The sequence below is a fragment of the Leucoraja erinacea genome, chromosome 19, assembly GCF_028641065.1.
Source record: "Leucoraja erinacea ecotype New England chromosome 19, Leri_hhj_1, whole genome shotgun sequence".
Lineage (NCBI taxonomy): Eukaryota > Metazoa > Chordata > Chondrichthyes > Rajiformes > Rajidae > Leucoraja > Leucoraja erinaceus.
Window position 1 is genome coordinate 2,737,411 of NC_073395.1, and position 21,086 is coordinate 2,758,496.

Consider the following 21,086-nt stretch of genomic DNA (forward strand, 5'->3'; position numbering starts at 1 on the left):
CTGTTATCAGGCAACTGAACCATCCTACCACAACCAGAGAGCGGTGCTGAACTACTATCTACCTCATTGGTGACCCTCAGACTATCCTTCTGAAGAAGGGTCTCGACCCGAAACGTCACCTTTTCCTTTGCTCCATAGATGCTGCCTCACCCGTTGAGTTTCTCCAGGTTTTTATCTACCGCTGGCTACCCTTGACTGGACTTTGCTGGCTTTACCTTGCACTAAACGTTATTCCCTTATCATGTATCCATACACTGTAATTGGACCGATTGTAATCATGTATTGTCTTTCTGCTGACTGGATAAAGCCCTGTCCCACGGTACGAGTTCATTCAAAGAGCTCTCCCGAGTTTCCAACTCGGAGATTTACGGTAATGGCCACTCGTCGGTACTCGGGGCTCTCGTGGACATTTTTCATCATGTTGAAAAATCTTCACCAGTCTTCCCGAGCTTACCGCGTTTCCCGAGTACCTGCCGTTAGCGTTACGAGCCGCTAAGAGACGTCCCCGAGCTCCGACGTACCCGCTACGTTCATTCTCCATGCTTACCACGAGTTTGATTTTTTTTTAAACTCGGGAGAGCTCTTGAATGAACTCGTACTGTGGGACAGGGCCATTAGCACGAAACAAAAGCTTTTCACTGTACCTCGATACACCTGACAATAAACTAAGCTGTATTAAAATATATGGACATAAGCCGAACTGTATAACTTATTTGTTGACTTCAGTTTTCCACTTCTCCAATTTCAAACACACTCAAGTGCACACTGAGACAGTATTATTTGTATGATCATTGGATAATCGATTCTTGAAAATGATTTCAAATCTCTAATGTGCTTGCAGGTTTATGCATCGAATAATAGAACAAAATAAACTTGGAAGCAAGTTACAGGATGGAAGTTAATTGAAGTGTTCAAATGACACGGATGATCCACAAAGTAATCTCTGATGTTATGTTGATACGATCAAAAATCACATGGAATGGCTGCCCGTGGGATTATAATATCTGCAAGCTATGATAATGTTGCCTCATCCTTTGTTCGATGGTGTAAAACATGTCCTGGCAACATTGCAGAGACAAAAACCAGATGATGAGCCTCCCATAGACTCCATCTACACCTCACGCTGCCTCGGCAAGGCCAGCAGCATCATCAAGGACCAGCCACACCCCGGCCACTCCCTCTTCTCCCCTCTCCCATCAGGCAAGAGGTACAGAAGTGTGAAAATGCACACCTCCAGATTCAGGGACTGTTTCTTCCCAGCTTTCTCCGACGATGCTTAGGGGGCCCAAGTCCTTCTGATCGAGGCCTAGTCAGGTCAGGTCGGGGGGAGTTTCCCCCCCCCCCCCCGCCACGGATACCATGTAATCCCGTGCTACCTGCTCCATGGTCGGATAGTCGACAACTAAACCGTCTCCCCCACCTGGTTTGCCAGGTGAGGAGGGGGCTGTGGACCCCCAGCAGGACCAAAGACAAGACCTGCCAAAGGGCGGATGAGCTTCTAGCGAGCCAACGGCCGTCCACACTTCAGTAGAAGTTGCGATCACTGTCGTACATAGCATTGTACGGGACAAAGAAAAACATGAAATGTAATCCTTCCCTCTCCTTGCTTCTCAAAAGAGATTAATTAATTGTTATCAGGCAACTGAACCATCCTATCACCAACTAGATAACACCAACTAGATAAGGGGACATGACTTGAGAATTAAGGGACTGAAGTTTAGGGGTAACATGAGGGGGAACTTCTTTACTCAGAGAGTGGTGGCTGTGTGGAATGAGCTTCCAGTGAAGGTGGTGGAGGCAGGTTTGTTTTTATCATTTAAAAATACATTGGATAGTTATATGGACGGGAAGGGAATGGAGGGTTATGGTCTGAGCGCAGGTAGATGGGACTAGGGGAGAATATGTGTTCGGCACGGACTAGAAGGGTCGAGATGGCCTGTTTCCGTGCTGTAATTGTTATATGGTTATATTATATGGTTATAACAGTCCTGATCCACTATCTTCATCATTGGAGATCCTCGGACTATCTTTAATCGGACTTTACTGGTCTTTATCTTGCACTAAACGTTATTCCCTTTATCCTGTATCTGTACACTGTGGGGCAACTTAATTGAAATCATATATAGTCTTTTGCTGACTGGATGACACACCACAAAAAAGCTTTTCTCTGTACCTCGGTACCCGTGACAATAATAATCTAAACTAGACTTAAAGGTTACAGAAGTCACAAATAGGAACGTGAATGAAAGAGCATAAACAGGAGGATGCTTCAGATAGAAACATAAACAGGTGCAGGAGTAGGCCATTCGGCCCTTCGAGCCTGCACCGCCATTCAATATGATCATGGCTGATCATCCAACTGGACGCTTCTCCATACCCCCTGATCCCCTTAGCCACAAGGCCATCTAACGTGGAAACCAAAACAACTACCTTCTGCTCCAGAGATTCACCACTCTTTGTGAAAAAGTTCTTCTCAAAAGGATTTCCCCCTTAAAACTTCCCCAATCAATCTTCCTGCACTAGCGTTTGTACATTTCCAGATGCAAAACAAATTCTTTTCACCAGTTTTAATCTGACACGTTTACATTTCAGATGCAGCTCTTTATGGACGGTGGTGCAGCGGTAGAGTTGCTGCCTTACAGCGCTTGCAGCACCCGAGACCCCGGTTCGATCCCGACTACGGGCGCTGTCTGTACGGAGTTTGTACGATCTCCCCGTGACCTGCGTGGGTTTTCTCCGAGAAATCCGGTTTGCTCCCATGCTCCAAAGATGTACAGGTTTGTAGGTTACTTGGCTTGGTACAAGTGTAAATTGTCCCTCGTGTGTGTGTGTGTGTGGGATCGCTGGTCGGCACAGACTCGGTGGGCTGAACGGCCTGTTTCCACGCTGTATCTCTAAAACTAAAATTCTATAAAACTAGTGACACAACAATATCCGATCTCGTTAGGGGAGGCAAGTTGGTAAACCAAAACTCCTGCTCCCAATTTAACTCCAGGCCGCTGTGTCTATGAGGTATGTAGTAAGATAGACACAAAAAGCTGGAGTCACCCATTCCTTCTCTGCAGAGATGCTGCCTGTCCTGCTGAGTTACTCCAGCTTTTTTGTCTACCTTTGGTTTAAACCAGCACCTGCTGTTCCTTCTTGCACGTATGTATTGTGTTCTCAGATCACCAGCCTGCACACCTAACAGCAGCACGCTACTCACAGACAGTGCTGTGCTGACTCAACAGACAATAGACAATAGGTGCAGGAGTAGGCCATTCGGCCCTTCGAGCCAGCACCGCCATTCAATGTGATCATGGCCGATCATCCCCAATCAGTACCCCGTTCCTGCCTTCTCCCCATATCCCCTGACTCCGCTATCTTTAAGAGCCCTATCTAGCTCCCTCTTGAATGCATCCAGAGAACCGGCCTCCACCGCCCTCTGAGGCAGAGAATTCCACAGACTCACCACTCTCTGTGAGAAAAAGTGTTTCCTCGTCTCCGTTCTAAATGGCTTACTCCTTATTCTTAAACTGTGTGGCCCCTGGTTCTGGACTCCCCCCAACATCAGGAACATGTTTCCTGCCTCTAGCGTGTGCAAGCCCTTAACAGTCTTATGTGTTTCAATGAGATCCCTCTCATCCTTCTAAACTCCAGAGTGTACAAGCCCAGCCGCTCCATTCTCTCAGCATATGACAGTTCCGCCATCCCGGGAATTAACCTTGTAAACCTACGCTGCACTCCCTCAATAGCAAGAATGTCCTTCCTCAAATTAGGGGACCTAAAACTGCACACAATACTCTCACAGACTCTCTGCCACCTTGAGTATTGAACAAAGCAGTCTTACCTGGCGGTGATGCTGGCTTGTTCCGGATGTTGAGCTGTGCTCCGTTGTTCTTCGTGGAGGTGATTTTCGATCCCTGTTGCTTTTCCAGCTCCCCTGGAGGCAACAGTTGAGATGAAGCGTTAATAAGATATTCAGTCCGCCTGGGCCTACCTGAGCTCCCGTTGACCAAAACGCTTCGACTCTCCCTCCCATTCCCACACTGGCCTTTCTGTCCTGGGCCTCCTCCACTGTCAGAGTGAGGCCCAGCGCAAATTGGAGGAACAGCGCCTCATATTTCCCTTGGGTAGGTTACACCCCAGCGGTATGAACATTGACTTCTCTAATTTCAGATAGCCCTTGCTTTCCCCGCTCTCTCCATCTCCTCCCCCATCCAAAGTCGTCTTGGGTAGACAAAAGTGCCGGAGAAACTCAGTGGGTGCGGTAGCATCTATGGAGCGAAGGAAATAGGCAACGTTTCGGGCCATTCGAAACATTGCCTATTTCCTTCAGGGTTTCGGCCCGAAACATTGCCTATTTCCTTCAGGATTTCAGGCCTAAAACATTGCCTATTTCCTTCAGGGTTTCAGCCCGAAACGTTGCCTATTTCCTTCTGGGTTTTGGCCCGAAACGTTGCCTATTTCCTTCGCTTCATAGATGCTGCTGCACCCGCTGAGTTTCTCCAGCACTTTTGTCCACCTTCGATTTTCCAGCAGCTGCAGTTCCTTCTTAAACACTCAAAGTCATCTTGTTGAATTTCATTGTCTGCAACTCGTTTTCACCTAGCCCAAGTCTAACAATGGCCTGTTCCCTGTATCATCGTTACGTTTTTGCGTATCTTTCATGAATTTGTTCTATGCCATTCTATATCACCTATGTTTCTATATCTCTCTTTTTCCTTTCCCCTGACTCTCAGTTTGAAAAAGGGTCCCGACCCATTCCTTCTGTCCAGAGATACTGCCTGTCCCACAAGTTAACCCTCAGATCCCCATTAAATCTTTCCCCCTTCACCTTAGGCCAGAACGTACTCAAGGTGCATGCATTGATACACAATAAAGGGTCTTTGTGAGACCACACCTGGAGTATTGCGCACAGTTTTGGTCTCCAAATCTGAGGAAGGACATTATTGCCATAGAGGGAGTGCAGAGACGGTTCACCAGACTGATTCCTGGCATGTCAGGACTGTCTTATGAAGAAAGACTGGATAGACTTGGTTTATACTCTCTAGAATTTAGGAGATTGAGAGGGGATTTTGAGGGGAGGCCAGTTCATTGGCTATATTTAAGAGGGAGTTAGATGTGGCCCTTGTGGCCAAGGGGATCAGAGGGTATAGAGAGAAGGCAGGTACGGGATACTGAGTTGGATGATCAGCCATGATCATATTGAATGGAGGTGCAGGCTCGAAGGGCCGAATGGCCTACTCCTGCACCTAATTTCTATGTTTCTATGTTTCTAATAAAGGGGTGGAATGATGGTGCATAGATCCTCTAAAGGAACCGCACACACACACACACAGAGCCGCCACCTTCTTTCTTTTAAAATCTTTTTTATTCGTTTTTTTCCAAACAAAACCCCCAAAAAACAACCAGAAACATAACAATGATATTGATACATTAGGGATCAGGATTACATTAATAACAGGTTTAACCTGAATATGAGTCCAGTGTCAAAACACACATTGAATATAGACCTCCCGGACTCCATGTAAATATAGTTGAGTGTTTAAAAGAAAACTTATAAATGTAGAAAAAAAACAAAAAGAGAAAAAGAGAAAAAAAAAAGAAAAAAAAGAGAAAAAAAGGGAGCAACAAAACTCTCCTAAACTCGAAAAATAAAAACCTAAACAGAATCTGAGCTGAGAATTTCAACAATTGAAGTCCCTGTTTGTGGTCAAGTCCGTTCCACCATATAGAAGTAAAATAATGTTTATAACGGTTGGAGAGGGAGCAATTTATGTCGTGTGAAAATGTTGAATAAATCTTCCTCAAGTCTTATCAAATTTAACCAAGGGTTCAACAATGCTGCCACCTTCTGATGCCTTAATGCATCTGTTGTCTCAAATCTCTTAAAAGTGTGATCTTAGAAACATAGAAAATAACTGCAGGAGTAGAGACCATTCGGCCCTTCGAGCCTGCACCACCATTCAATATGATCATGGCTGATCATCCAACTCAGTATCCTGTACCTGCCTTCTCTCCTTTAGCCACAAGGGCCACATCTAACTCCCTCTTAAATATAGCCAATGAACTGTGTGGCCTCAACTACCTTCTGTGGCAGAGAGTTCCACACATTCACCACTCTCTGTGTGAAAAATGTTTTTCTCATCTCGGTCCTAAAAGACTTCCCCCTTATCCTTAAACTGTGTGTGTGGCCCCTTGTTCTGGACTTCCTCAACATCGGGAACAATCTTCCTGCATCTAGCCTGTCCAACCCCTTAAGAAATTTGTAAGTTGCTATAAGATCCCCCCTCATTCTTCTAAAACTCAGCGGGTGCAGCAGCATCTATGGAGCGAAGAAAATAGGCAACGTTTCGGGCCGAAACCCAGAAGGGTTTCGGCCCGAAACGTTGCCTATTTCCTTCAGGGTTCAACCCCTTAAGAAGCCTAAGGAGCCACGCGGTTTCGTATTTTTTATTGGCTCAGTGTCAGTGTGTATTTGATCTTCTCTTGTGCAGAGACCTCTGGATTTCCTATCCATCTGTGGACATGATTTATGTTTGTCTTTCTCCAGATTTCGTACCTTAAGATGCGGTGCCAGAAAAAATTAACATGTTTCATGTTAGTGTGAAATTCATTAATATGGCGTAAAATTGGATTTGGTTTGACAATTCCTTTAAGGGATGATAGATCACTAGTTTGAGTGTACTGGCCTGTGGATTGACAATTCTCTGACAGCGGCAATGAGATGCAGTGTATATGGGGGAGAGGTGGCAGCACGTGCCAACATCATTGAACCTGAACACTTTGTCGGATGCTAATCCAGCTTTCACAAGCTTTCATCTCAGCATGCCAGCATGGTAAGCTGAGTGCTCTGTGCTTTCATTATCTATCTCCCAGGCAGAGGCACAATCGCTGCATTTTTTCTTTGCTTAGAGATACAGCGCGGAAACAGGCCCTTCAGCCCACCTAGTCCGCTCTGACCAAACGATCCCCGCACAGCAAAACTAACCCATCTTTTTACAATTATACCAAGCCAATGAACCTATAAACCTGTACGTCTTTAGAGTGTGGGAGGAAACTGACATTCTCGGAGAAAACCCAGGCAGGTCACGGAGTCGGTACAGGAAAGCACCCGTAGCCAGGATCGGACCAGGGTCTCCGCGCTGTAAGGCAGCAACTTATTTAAGGACCGGGTTTATTTAGCAAAATGACCCAACGCAACTCACTCATCCTCAACAGATGCCGTCAAGAATTTAATCTTAATTTGAATCTTAATATTTGCCATCATTTCTTCCACCAGCCCCAAGAAAGCTGACACTGCAGGGGTCCATTTATCATTGTGTTTCCTGTGCAGTTTAATTTTTGAAAATTGTTGGAGCCATCAAGCTCAAGGAAGTTTGTTATCGTCATGTCTAGCTACCTTTAATTATTATCTGCCTGGGTTAATGTGGGTGGGATTATATATGTGGTTTGATGGCATGCTTTTGGCTCGAGTAGCCTGGTTAATTTCAGTTTGATGTCAGCCATGGGTTGAGAGAGCTTCTTACCATGACCACGCACGTCACGTCACCATGTACTTCGACAAGAAGAAGCTATTTAATGATTTATGTGACATGAATGGTTCCGTACAGCCATGAAAAAACGGAAAGTTATGAGTTATTTCATTGTTTTGTATTACTTCAATAAAAAACAATGAATCAAGACTGGGAGACTTCTTAATATCGCTGAATCTCGTGGAGTGCGTGAGTACTTTTCGACATTATTGCCATAGAGGGAGTGCAGAGAAGGTTCACCAGACTGATTCCTGGGATGTCAGGACTGTCTTATGAAGAAAGACTGGATAGACTTGGTTTATACTCTCTAGAATTTAGGAGATTGAGAGGGGATCTTAAAGAAACTTACAAAATTCTTAAGGGGTTGGACAGGCTAGATGCAGGAAGATTGTTCCCGATGTTGGGGAAGTCCAGGACAAGGGGTCACAGCTTAAGGATAAGGGGGAAATCCTTTAAAACCGAGATGAGGAGAACTTTTTTCACACAGAGAGTGGTGAATCTCTGGAACTCTCTGCCACAGAGGGTAGTCGAGGCCAGTTCATTGGCTATATTTAAGAGGGAGTTAGATGTGGCCCTTGTGGCTAAGGGGATTAGAGGGTATGGAGAGAAGGCAGGTACGGGATACTGAGTTGGATGATCAGCCATGATCATATTGAATGGCGGTGCAGGCTCGAAGGGCCGAATGGCCTACTCCTGCACCTAATTTCTATGTTTCTATGTTTCTAATACTGCCCGACAAATTAGCGGCTGTCAAAATTGGATTTTGAGAAGTTGCAAAAACCGCCGCTATAAAGATGAAAAGCAATTGGATGGTATCCCACTGGAATAAATGCGTTAGCCAATTATATACCAGGCAATGAAAAAACTATTTGTATTATTACAGTGAGATATTTGTGTGGTTGCACAAGACTTTGTCTTTGCCTTTCAATACATTATAATCACACCTATTTAGACAATAGACAATAGACAATAGGTGCAGGAGTAGGCCATTTAGCCCTTCGAGCCAGCACCGCCATTCAATGTGATCATGGCTGATCATCCCCAATCAGTACCCCGTTCCTGCCTTCTCCCCATATCCCCTGACTCCGCTATCTTTAAGATATATTTAAACTTATTAACTTTTATATCAAGACGGCGCTGGTGACTCTTTGCATGCTCTTTTAGTTTAGAGATACAATGTGGAAGCAGGCCCTTCGGCCCAGCGAGTCCGCACCGACCAATGATCACCCATACCTACAGTGCTATCCTACAGACCAGGGGCCATTTAACCTACAAACCCGCACGTCTTTGGAATGTGGGAAGAATCCAGAGCACCCGGAGGAAACCCAGGCGGTCATGTGACCTCCACACCGACATCACCCTAGATCAGGATCGAACCTGTGTCTCCAGCACTGTGAGGCAGCGGCTCTACCAGTTGTGCCAGCGTGTCCACTGCTGGAATTTGGTCAAAACACAAGGTGCCGGATGAATTCAGTGGGTCAGGCTGCGTCTGAAACATAATCTGTCCATTCCCTCCACAGATGCTGCCTGACCCGCTGAGTTCTTCCAGCACTTTGCGTTTTGCTGATAATATGATTACATAGCAACATAGGAAATAGGTGCAGGAGGAGGCCATTTGGCCCTTCTAGCCAGCACCGCCATCCATTGTGATCATGGCTGATCATCCACCATCAGTAACCCGTGCCTGCCTTCTCCCCCTATCCCTTGATTCCGCTAGCCCCCAGAGCTCTATCTAACTCTCTTTTAAATTCATCCAGTGAATTAGCCTCCACTGCCTTCTGCGGCAGAGAATTCCACAAATTCACATCTCTCTGGTTTTCATCTCAGTTTCAACACCATGCTGGAATAACTCAGTGTATCAAGCAGCATTTGTGGAGAGAATAGATAGCTCACATTGACATTACGAAGGTAAATCATGTCTGACGAATCTTATAGAATTTTTCGAGGAGTAACTAGTAGTGTGGATAGGGCATAGAACCAGTGGATGTGGTGTATCTGGACATCCAGAAGGCATTCGACAAGGTCCAACATAAGAAATGATTATACAAACTTAAAGCACAAGGCATTGGGGGTTCAGTATTGATGTGGATAGAGAACTGGCGGGCAAACAGGAAGCAAAGAGTAGGAGTAAACGGGTCCTTTTCACAATGGCAGGCAGTGACTAGTGGGGTACTCCAAGGCTCAGTGCTGGGACCCCAGCTATTTACAATATATATTAATGATCTGGATGAGGGAATTGAAGGCAATATCTCCAAGTTTGCGGATGACACTAAGCTGGGGGGCAGTGTTAGCTGTGAGGAGGATGCTAGGAGACTGCAGGGTGACTTGGATAGGCTGGGTGAGTGGGCAAATGTTTGGCAGATGCAGTATAATGTTGATAAATGTGAGGTTAAAAAAAACAGGAAAGCAGACTATTATCTAAATGGTGGCCGATTGGGAAAGGGGGAGATGCAGCGAGACCTGGGTGTCATGGTACACCAGTCATTGAAGGTAGGCATGCAGGTGCAGCAGGCAGTAAAGAAAGCGAATGGTATGTTAGCTTTCATTGCAAAAGGATTTGAGTATAGGAGCAGAGAGGTTCTACTGCAGTTGTACAGGGTCTTGGTGAGACCACACCTGGAGTATTGCGTACAGTTTTGGTCTCCAAATCTGAGGAAGGACATTATTGCCATAGAGGGAGTGCAGAGACGGTTCACCAGACTGATTCCTGGGATGTCAGGACAGTCTTATGAAGAAAGACTGGATAGACTCGGCTTGTACTAGCTAGAATTTAGAAGATTAAGGCAGGATCTTATAGGAACTTACAAAATTCTTAAGAGGTTGGACAGGCTAGATGCAGGAAGATTGTTCCCGATGTTAGGGAAGTCCAGGACAAGGGGTCACAGCTTAAGGATAAAGGGGAAATCCTTTAAAACCGAGATGAGAAGAACTTTTTTCACACAGAGAGTGGTGAATCTCTGGAATTCTCTGCCATAGAGGGTAGTTGAGGCCAGTTCATTGGCTATATTTAAGAGGGAGTTAGATGTGGCCCTTGTGGCTAAGGGGATCAGGGGGTATGGAGAGAAGGCAGGTACGGGATACTGAGTTGGATGATCAGCCATGATCATATTGAATGGCGGTGCAGGCTCGAAGGGCCGAATGGCCTACTCCTGCACCTAATTTCTATGTTTCTATGTTTCTATATTGTTTACCAGCAGTACTGGACACTGGAAGATGCTGCCTCTCAGCTCCCTCTGATGTTGTAGACCTGTAGATGTTCAGGGGCGACACGGTGGCACAGCGGTAGAGTTGCTGCCTTACAGCGCCAGAGACCCAGGTTTGATCGTGACTATGTTGCTGGTTGTACAGAGTTTGTACGTTCTCCCTGTGGACCGCGTGGGTTTTCTCCGGGTGCTCTGGTTTCCTCCCACACTCCAAAGACGTACAGGTTTGCAGGGTTAATTGGCTTTGGTAACATTGTAAATTGGCCCTCGTGTGTAGGACAGTGCTCGTGTACGGGGAGATCGCTGGCCAGCGCGGACACGGTGAGACTTTTGTTTCCGTGCTGAATCTCTGAAGTCTAAATAGTGCAGTGTTAACTGGCCCTGAAACCATCAATTGTGACATTAGCAAAAGACAAAGGATGTTTGTTTGAACCAGCAGGGTTGAAGTGAGAGGTTAGCATGGTGGTATGAACACAAGCACAGAGATACACAGCTACTCACAGTCAATGCGAACCTGCTCCATCTCTGTCACTTCAGCTATCGACTCCTTCAGCTCCTCAATGAACTTCTGCAGCTCCTCTGAGCTTTGTGCACAGAGACTGAGTGCCTGCTTCTTCTCTGAGCCAGACACCGATGAGACCAGGGTGATCCCGTGAGGGTAAACTAGTGGACAAAACACTCAGGAATTAGTCAAGGGACCAGAGTATCAAATGTCCCAGATAGAACAATGACAATAGACAACATTCGGCCCTTCGAGCCAGCACCGCCATTCAATGTGATCATGGCTGATCATCCCCAATCAGTACCCCATTCCTGCCTTCTCCCCATATCCCCTGACTCCACTATTTTTAAGAGCCCTATCTAGCTCTCTCTTGAAAGCATCCAGAGCACCTGCTCCACCTGCTGAGGCAGAGAATTCCACAGACTCACCACTCTCTGTGAGAAAAAGTGTTTCCTCGCCTCCGTTCTAAATGGCCTTCCCCTTTCTTCTTAAACTGTGGCCCCTGGTTCTGGACTCCCCCAACACCAGCATGTCCAAACCCTTAACAATCTTACATGTTTCAATAAGATTTCCTCTCATCCTTCTAAACTCCAGAGTGTACAAGCCCAGCTGCTCTATTCTCTCAGCATATGACAGTCCCACCATCCCGGGAATTAACCTTGAAGAATATTCTTTGAGGAAGAAGATGAGGTGGAATTTCTTTAGCCAGGGGGTGGTGAATCTGTAGAATTCATTGCCACAGAAGACTGTGGAGGCCAAGTCAGTGGATATTTTTAAGGCAGAGATTGACAGATTCTTGATTAGTGCGGGTGTCAGGGGTTATGGGGAGAAGGCAGGAGAATGGGGTTAGGGGCGAGAGATGGATCAGCCACGATTGAATGGCGGAGTAGACATGATGGGCAGAATGGCCTAATTCCACTCCTATCACATGACCTTATGACTATTATCTCAGTAAAGCAATTCCAACCGTAGAGATTGGGATGTGTAACTATGTATAACTCAGCTTGAATCAGCCAACAGATCTCGCAAACACTTACATTCCGTCTCAAAGAGATGCATCTGTATTCCCAGCAAGCCGATGGACTTGTAAAAGGTGTACGCCGCAGAACTTTTCTTTTTTGCACACAGTTTAAGTATCTGTAATGTAGAGAATAAATTAAATCAGCCGATCCGTCCATAAACCATTCATCCATAATCCAGGGAACGCCAATGTATATTGCATGCCGATGTGCTTTGACAACCATGTGGCATTCTTTTTTGGTGGCGTACAGTATGTGTTTTGATACGTCAATGAAACAGCCCCGTCTGTGAGATAAAGGGCCTGTCCTACTTTCCCGAGTCCTCTGCCAAATTGAAAGGACCTTAAAAAAAAAATCAAGATTTTTGTGATCTACGAACTCCTCCTCCCGACTAGGAAGAAACGTCCCGACTTACCTGATTCCCCGAGTACCTACGGCTGGCATAGCGAGCCGCAACGATATATCCACGGACTCCTACGCACTTGCTACGGGCATTCTTTGAAACAAGGGGAAAACTCGGGAGAATTTGTGAGTGGCTCGGGGAAAGTGGGACTGGCCCTTAAGTCTTCATTAAATCAGGTCTTTAGAGACACAGCACGGAAACAGGCCCTTCGGCCCATGAGCCCACACCGACCCCATACAATAAATGGGCTTGTCCCACATGGGCAATTTGTTGGGCGACTACAGGCAAAATTTTCAACGTTGAAAGTTTTTTGGCGACATAGGTTGTCGCAAGGTGTTGTAAGTGAATTCCATGAAAACTAGTCCCTGACAGTCGCCTAAGTGGGACAGGGCTGTTAACACACGACCCTGCACTAACGCTAGGGACAATTTTCACAATTTTGCCCGGCCAAATAAACGTACAAACACGCACGTCTTTGCAGGGTGGGTGGAAATCAGAGCACCCGGAGAAAACTAACGTGGCCACAGGGAGAATGTACAAACTGAGTACAGGCAGCACCAGAGGTCAGAATCAAACCCAGGTCTCTGGCCTTGTGAGGCAGTAGCTCTATCAGCTGCTCCACCGTAGAGATACAGCGCGGAAACAGGCCCTTCGGCCCACTGAGTCCGCGCCGACCAGCGATCCCCGCTCACTGACACTATCCTACACACAATAGGGACAATTTACAATTATACCAAGCTAATTAACCTACAAACCTGTACGCCTTTGGAGTGTGGGAGGAAACTGGACCATGTTTTGCTTTCACATTGCCATTTGGTGCAGAGGACTTTGCCAAATTGTCACAAGCGCGGTGCTGGCTGGAAGGGCCGAATGGCCTATTGTCTATAGTCTAGATGCTGGGCCTCCATGCCTGCTGGGTGTGTAAGCAACAAGAGGGAGTTTCTTACCACAACCAGGTCGTTGAAGAGAAACACTTCCCGCTGGTGGGCCGCCTGCTTCTGTGCTTTGTTCATGTCCATGACCTCAAAGAGCCGGCTGCAACACACCAGCCGTCGGTGGGGGACGGACAGGTCCTGTTAAGGCACCAAACAAGCAGCCTGATCATCCCACATGCCTCCAGCAATGACTAGCTGGCCAGCTCTCATTACAACACTGCCACACCCCCTCCTCCCCAGCCCCCCACTCTCTCTCTCTCCTGTGTCACTACCTGTCTCCACCTCTCACTTCCCTGGCACTGTCCTACCCCCACCCCCACCCACACCCCCATCTCTTTTCCAACTCTCTCCCCCACTGCAATGTCAGAAGAAGGGTCCCCACCCAAGGTTCTTCCCTCCACAGATGCTGCCTGACCTGCTGAGTAAGCACAGTGTCTTACTCATACAGAACTTCCTGTTTGTATTTTGCATTTGCCTTAACACAGTTTAAGAATAAGGAGTAAGCCATTTAGAACGGAGATGAGGAAACACTCTTTCGCACAGAGAGTGTTGTGAGTCTGTGGAATTCGCTGCCTCAGAGGGCGGTGGAGGCCGGTTCTCTGGATGCTTTCAAGAGAGAGCTAGATAGGGCTCTTAAAAATAGCGGAGTCAGGGGAAAAGGCAGGAACAGGGTACTGATTGGGGATGATCAGCCATGATCACATTGAATGGCGGTACTGGCTCGAAGGGCTGAATGGCCTACTCCTGCACCTATTGTCTATTGTCTATCAAATATCGAAGCATTGTTGGTTATATAAAACTTTGGATTGACACAGAATGCTGGAGTAACTCAGCGGGACAGTAGCATCTCTGGATAGAAGGAATGGGTGACGTTTTGGGTCGAGACCCTTCTTCAGACTCTCTGCGTTGTGTGTGTGTGTGTTCTTTGCCTCTTGCTGTGGCCCGATTTATTCGTCACCCCCCACCACGGCCACTAGATGGCAAACCCGAGCCTTGCAGCCGGGCAAAAAGCCCACTTCAAGCCAATGAAGTGAAGCTAGTGGCAATGTCCACCCCAGATAGGAAGCAGTGGTCAGCAAAGCAGGATCGTAAAGATCCAGCGTGCAGAAGGAAAATTACTCCCACAAAAGCAATACTAAAAAACTGGTGAGGCCACTGGAGTGTGCTGGACACTGTGGACAATTTAATAACTTGATAACAGTTTCAGAAGGAACTGCAGATGCTGGAAAATCGAAGGTAGACTAAGATGCTGGAGAAACTCAGCGGGTGCAGCAGCATCTATGGAGCGAAGGAAATAGGCAACGTTTCGGGCCGAAACCCTGAAGGAAATAGGCAACGTTTCGGGCCGAAACCCGGAAGGAAATAGGCAACGTTTCGGGCCGAAACCTGGAAGGAAATAGGCAACGTTTCGGGCCGAAACCCTGAAGGGAAATAGGCAACGTTTCGGGCCGAAACCTGGAAGGGAAATAGGCAACGTTTCGGGCCGAATCTTGGAAGGAAATAGGCAACGTTTCGGGTCGAAAACCTGGAAGGAAATAGGCAATGTTTCGGGCCGAAACCCTGAAGGAAATAGGCAACGTTTCGGGCCGAAACGTTGCCTATTTCCTCCGCTCCATAGATGCTGCTGCCCCCGCTGAGTTTCTCCAGCACTTTTGTCTACCTTAACATATAACATATATATATAAAACATATAACAATTACAGCACGGAAACAGGCCATCTCGGCCCTTCTAGTCCGTGCCGAACCTAGTCTCATCTACCTGCACTCAGACCATAACCCTTCATTCCATTGAATAACTTGATGTTTGAGTATCTCTCTCTCCCACACATAATATGCTGCACTTTTGTTCCCAGTATCTCCAGTGCAATTTTGTTTAAATGGAAAGAAATGGTGCTAAATGCAGAGCAAAACGTTTGACCATTGGTGATTTCGCTGTTCGGCCTGATATTAGATTTCACTCGATCTGTTTATACACCGGACTGTCGACACAATGTGTGTTCAAGGAACATTTGCAGCTGGCCATAGAGCAGGCCGCTATGAAAGTGTCATAGAGTAGATCACTGACTGTAGAGGAGGAATGGTAGTGAGGTCGCTCTCTAGGGAATGGAAGTTAAAGTTGTTGCCTTGCTGGAACGGGTACAGAGAAGATTCACAAGGATGTTGCCTGGACTAGAGGGTGTGAGCTATAGGGAGAGGTTGAGCAGGCTGAGTCTCCATTCCATGGAGCGCAGGAGAATGAGGGGTGAGCTTATGGAGGTGTACAAAATCATGAGAGGAATAGATCAGGTAGATGCACAGAATCTCTTGCTCTTGCCTCAGAGAGTGGTAGCGGTGTGGAATGAGCTTCCAGTGGAAGTGGTGGAGGCAGGTTCATTGGTATCATTTAAAAATAAATTGGATAGGCATATGGATGAGAAGGGAATGGAGGGTTATGGTATGAGTGCAGGCAGGTGGGACTAAGGGGAAAAAACATTTGTTCGGCACGGACTTGTAGGGCCGAGATGGCCTGTTTCCGTGCTGTAATTGTTATATGGTTGTTATATGGTTAAGTGAATCGAGGACCAGAGGACACAGGTTCAAGGTGAAGGGGAAAAGATTTAATAGGAATCTGCGGGGTAACTTTTTCACACAGAGGGTGGTGGGTGTATGGAACAAGCTGCCAGAGGAGGTAGTTGAGGCTGGGACTATCGCAACATTTAAGAAACAGTTTGGCAGGTACATGGATAGGACGGGTTTGGAGGGATATGGGCCAAGCGCAGGCAAGTGGGACTAGTGTAGCTGGGACATGTTGGCCGGTATGGGTGAGTTGGGCCGAAGGGCCTGTTTCCACACTGTATCACTCTATGACTCTATGTATTTGGTGCTGCGGACACCGTTGGATGTGCAGTGCATCAGAACCCATGGAAAGACACACGGGGCTTGTAAAATAAAAATTAAACTCATAAAAATTGTTGCAGGAAGTAACTTTTACCAACGCAGCACTTTAGCAGAGTGCTGCAGTGTGGAGATGCAAACTTCTTAAAAGCTTCTGTTGCAGCTTTACTTAAAGCAACTCCATTAAACACTGCACTAACAGCAATGAAGTCAGAGCGTCTGAAATAGAAGCGTAGAGAAAGACTGTTCAGCGCATTCTCTATCGCTGGAGATCAAGGGCTGGTCTATTATGTGTGTGCCTGCCCCCAGATCTCTTATTTCCTAGTGTAGCTGGGAGACGTTGGCCAGTATGGGCAAGTTGGGCCGAAGGGCCTGTTTCCACACTGTATCCATCACTCCATGACTCTATGGGATATCTGCACAGTGTCAGACATTATCTGTAAACATCCCGTCAACTCACTGTTTTCATCCCCGAGATTGACTTCTCTACTTTGGTCACATATGTCACATGGTCTTCATTGGATTTTAATTCTTTCTGTTGAATTCGTTCATAAATACCAATGACCATCTCCCGAGGAATATCCACACCGTCATCCACACCTGGATAGGGGAAACAAAGGGAGGGGAAGTCAAAAACAGCGGCTGGATAATGCAGACCACAGTCATAAACATGGCCGTCAGTCTGAAGTTATAACCATATAACAATTACAGCATGGAAACAGGCCATCTCGGCCCTTCTAGTCCGTGCCGAACACGTATTCTCCCCTAGTCCCATACACCTGCACTCAGACCATAACCCTCCATTCCTTTCCCGTCCATATAACTATCCAATTTATTTTTAAATGATAAAATCGAACCTGCCTCCACCACCTGTTGTTAAAGTTGTTTTAATAGGATTTAAACTTGGTGCATTTCAAATGCTAACCATGCCCAGACAAGCCAAATCATCACCATCATCGGCGATCACTCAAAACCAAAGATCCTATAGCGGAGCAAGATAGACCACTCCTGCTAGATGCAACGGGCTGACGTGTAGTACGCAACGGAGCAGAACGTGGGCCTTTTCTTCATCCATTTCAGTAACCGGACCCGACCCGACCCGACCCACAGTGTAATCAACGTCGCGGGGGGAACAGTTTGTGTTAATAAATGTAAATTCTGAAAATGAGGAGAAGATTTTTACCAAATAACTTTTATTTTTACGAGGATGTTTCCGTAACCAGCTTCCAGTCTCCGCACCAGTATCTTTGCTCCGCTACGGGATCTTTGGTGCGGAGACGGAAGCCGGTTACGGAAATGGGGCCGAAAATGACCCGTGAATCTGCCCATGACCACACTACGTCTTTTTTGTTGAGTGGACTACCTTGCTCGCTGTTGGGACTTTGCTCGAAACGAGTGGTGACTGTCCACTCACGGAGGACGCCTGTATGTGACTTTGTTTAACGTGCGGAGACTGGTGCACAGACAGCCACCCCACAGTCCTTGACAGATCTGGGTCGTGATCCAGTGGCATGGAATCCAAGGAGACCAGAGACTCTTTTCTGCTGCACTGGATTGCCCACTGGATCCTGACCTAGATCTGTCAAGGACCGTGTGTGTGTGTGGTGGCTGTCTGTGCACCATAGAAACATAGAAATTAGGTGCAGGAGTAGAGGCCATTCGGCCCTTCGAGCCTGCACCGCCATTCAATATGATCATGGCTGATCATCCAACTCAGTATCCCGTACCTGCCTTCTCTCCATACCCCCTGATCCCCTTAGCCACAAGGGCCACATCTAACTCCCTCTTAAATATAGCTAATGAACTGGCCTCAACTACCCTCTGTGGCAGAGAGTTCCAGAGATTCACCACTCTCTGCGTGAAAAAAGTTCTTCTCATCTCGGTTTTAAAGGATTTCCCCTTTATCCTTAAGCTGTGACCCCTTGTCCTGGACTTCCCTAACATCGGGAACAATCTTCCTGCATCTAGCCTGTCCACCCCTTAAGAATTTTGTAAGTTTCGCTATAAGATCCCCTCTCAATCTTCTAAATTCTAGAGAGTATAAACCAATTCTATCCAGTCTTTCTTCATAAGACAGTCCTGACAGCCCAGGAATCAGTCTGGTGAACCGTCTCTGCACTCCCTCTATGGCAATAATGTCCTTCCTCAGATTTGGAGACCAAAACTGTACGCAATACTCCAGGTGTGGTCTCACCAAGACCCTGTACAACTGCAGTAGAACCTCTCTGCTCCTATACTCAAATCCTTTTGCAATGAAAGCTAACATACTATTCGCTTTCTTTACTGCCTGCTGCACCTGCATGCCTACCTTCAATGACTGGTGTACCATGACACCCAGGTCTCGCTGCATCTCCCCTTTTCACAATCGGCCACCATTTAGATAATAGTCTGCTTTCCTATTTTTGCCACCAAAATGGATAACCTCACATTTATCCACATTATACTGCATCTGCCAAACATTTGCCCACTCGCCCAGCCTATCCAAGTCATCCTGCAGTCTCCGCACATTAAACAAAGTCACGCACAGGCCTCCTCCAACCCTGGGGATATCCACGATCAGCCGTGACCGGGGGGGGGGGGGGGGGGGGCTAATGTTATCCCACTGTTGCATGACTTTATTTTCCAATGATATTACATACTCCAGAACCCATTAATGCAATAATGATCCCCATGGGAAACGTCACCTCTCCATGTTTTGCCAGAAATGTTGCCTGACCCTCTTAGTTACTCCAGCACTTTGTGTCTTTTTTTGTAAACCACCATCTGCAGTTCCTTGCGTCTGCAAAGTAATAACTGTGGTGGGACACTGTGAAACAATGATCTAGCATTAATGAAATGTGCCTATTGCTTGTGCAGCACGGTGGCGCAGCGGTAGAGTTGCTGCCTCACAGCTCCAGAGACCCCGGCTCGGTCCTGACCACCGGTGCTGTCTGTGTGTGTGGAGTTTGCACGTTCTCCCCATGACCGTGTGGGTTTTCTCCGGGTGCTCCGGTTTCCTACCACACTACAAAGACGTGCAGATTTGGCTTCTGTAAATTGCCCCTGGTGTGGGCAGGATGGTGTTAGTGTGCGGGGATCGCAGGTCGGCACGGACTGGCCGGGCCGAAGGGCCTGTCTCCATGCTGTGTCTCAGAACTAAACCAAACTACTTGCTAAGATAAGGTGAGCCGGCCACACTCACCTCGTAAGTTACGGATGAAGTCCTCCAGCATCATCTTGCGATCGGGCTTGATGTTGGGGCTGTACATGTCTGTGTTCAGCAAGATGATGGCGAAAGCCAGGATGAAGATTGTGTCCGGGTTGTGGAACTGTTGAACCACGTCGGGGTTACACACGCAATAACGCTGGCTGGGAGAAGCACACACAACCCCCAACGTTAGTCACGGACATTAGCGGACAAGACCAATGCTCTGCCTCAGTCTCTGGCAACAAATCTGATCAATTCAGCAGCATGAGATACGACAACTGCCCTCTATTGGAAACAAGACCCCGAAGGAATGCGCTCAGAAATAACATGCTGATTATTGTACCTGCTTTAATTAAAATCCTAATAATGTGCTCAGCTGGTTATTAATCTTCCACCGCAGTCATCGTAAGGAAGAAAAAGGCTTTAGCAAGATCAAAAGAGAGTTGTAGATGTAGCCCAGTCCATCACACACACCACACTCCCCACCATTGTAGATGTAGCCCAGTCCATCACACACACCACACTCCCCACCATTGTAGATGTAGCCCAGTCCATCACACAGACCACACTCCCCACCATTGTAGATGTAGCCCAGTCCATCACACACACACCACACTCCCCACCATTGTAAATGTAGCCCAGTCCCACACACACACCACTCCCCCCCCCTGTCTATGTAACCAAAGCCCACACACACACACCCCATTGTAGATGTAGCCCAGTCCATCACACACACACCACACTCCCCACCATTGTAGATGTAGCCCAGTCCATCACACACACACCACACTCCCCACCATTTTAGATGTAGCCCAGTCCATCACACACACACCACACTCCCCACCAGTGTAGATGTAGCCCAGTCCATCACACACACCACACTCCCCACCATTGTAGGTGTAGCCCAGTCCATCACACAGAAGCAATTTTTTTCGGCGACTAGCCGGCACCCGTCATAGTCGCAGCAGGTTGCCGAAAGGTTTCAACATGGTGAAAATCCAGCAGCGACCAGAAAAACGTACGACTCTTTGGGCGACTGGATTTTCAGCATGTTGTCGCGGGGGTAACGCCTGTTTGGTGGTGAGTAGTCGCCCAAAGAGTCGTGTACCTTTTTCTGGTCTCCGCTGGATTTTCACCACGTTGAAAACTTTCGGCAACCTGCTGCTGCGACTATAACGGGTCGCTGAAAAGAAATCGTGTAAGTTGTACAGGTCCTTAACAAAACTGCAACTTGACTTCCTGACTCTTGTTATCGATGACATTTGCTTCCCAATTCCTGCACAACTGCAGAGATCCTTGTTTAAGAAGGAACTGCAGATGCTGGAAAATCGAAGGCAGACAAAAGTGCTGGAGAAATATAGAAACATAGAAACATAGAAATTAGGTGCAGGAGTAGGCCATTCGGCCCTTCGAGCCTGCACCGCCATTCAATATGATCATGGCTGA

At 47.1% G+C, this 21,086-nt stretch overlaps 1 protein-coding gene across 1 annotated transcript in view; it reads right to left on the minus strand.

Annotated features, from left to right (window-relative positions):
• The window catches only part of LOC129706087 (IQ motif and SEC7 domain-containing protein 3-like), a 68,920-nt gene that overhangs the window by 18,833 nt on the left and 29,001 nt on the right, over positions 1–21,086 (minus strand). The window contains 6 exon segments of the mRNA XM_055650059.1: positions 3,830–3,922; positions 11,222–11,383; positions 12,260–12,359; positions 13,592–13,717; positions 16,914–17,053; positions 19,635–19,801. Coding sequence (XP_055506034.1) covers positions 3,830–3,922; positions 11,222–11,383; positions 12,260–12,359; positions 13,592–13,717; positions 16,914–17,053; positions 19,635–19,801 — 788 coding nt within the window.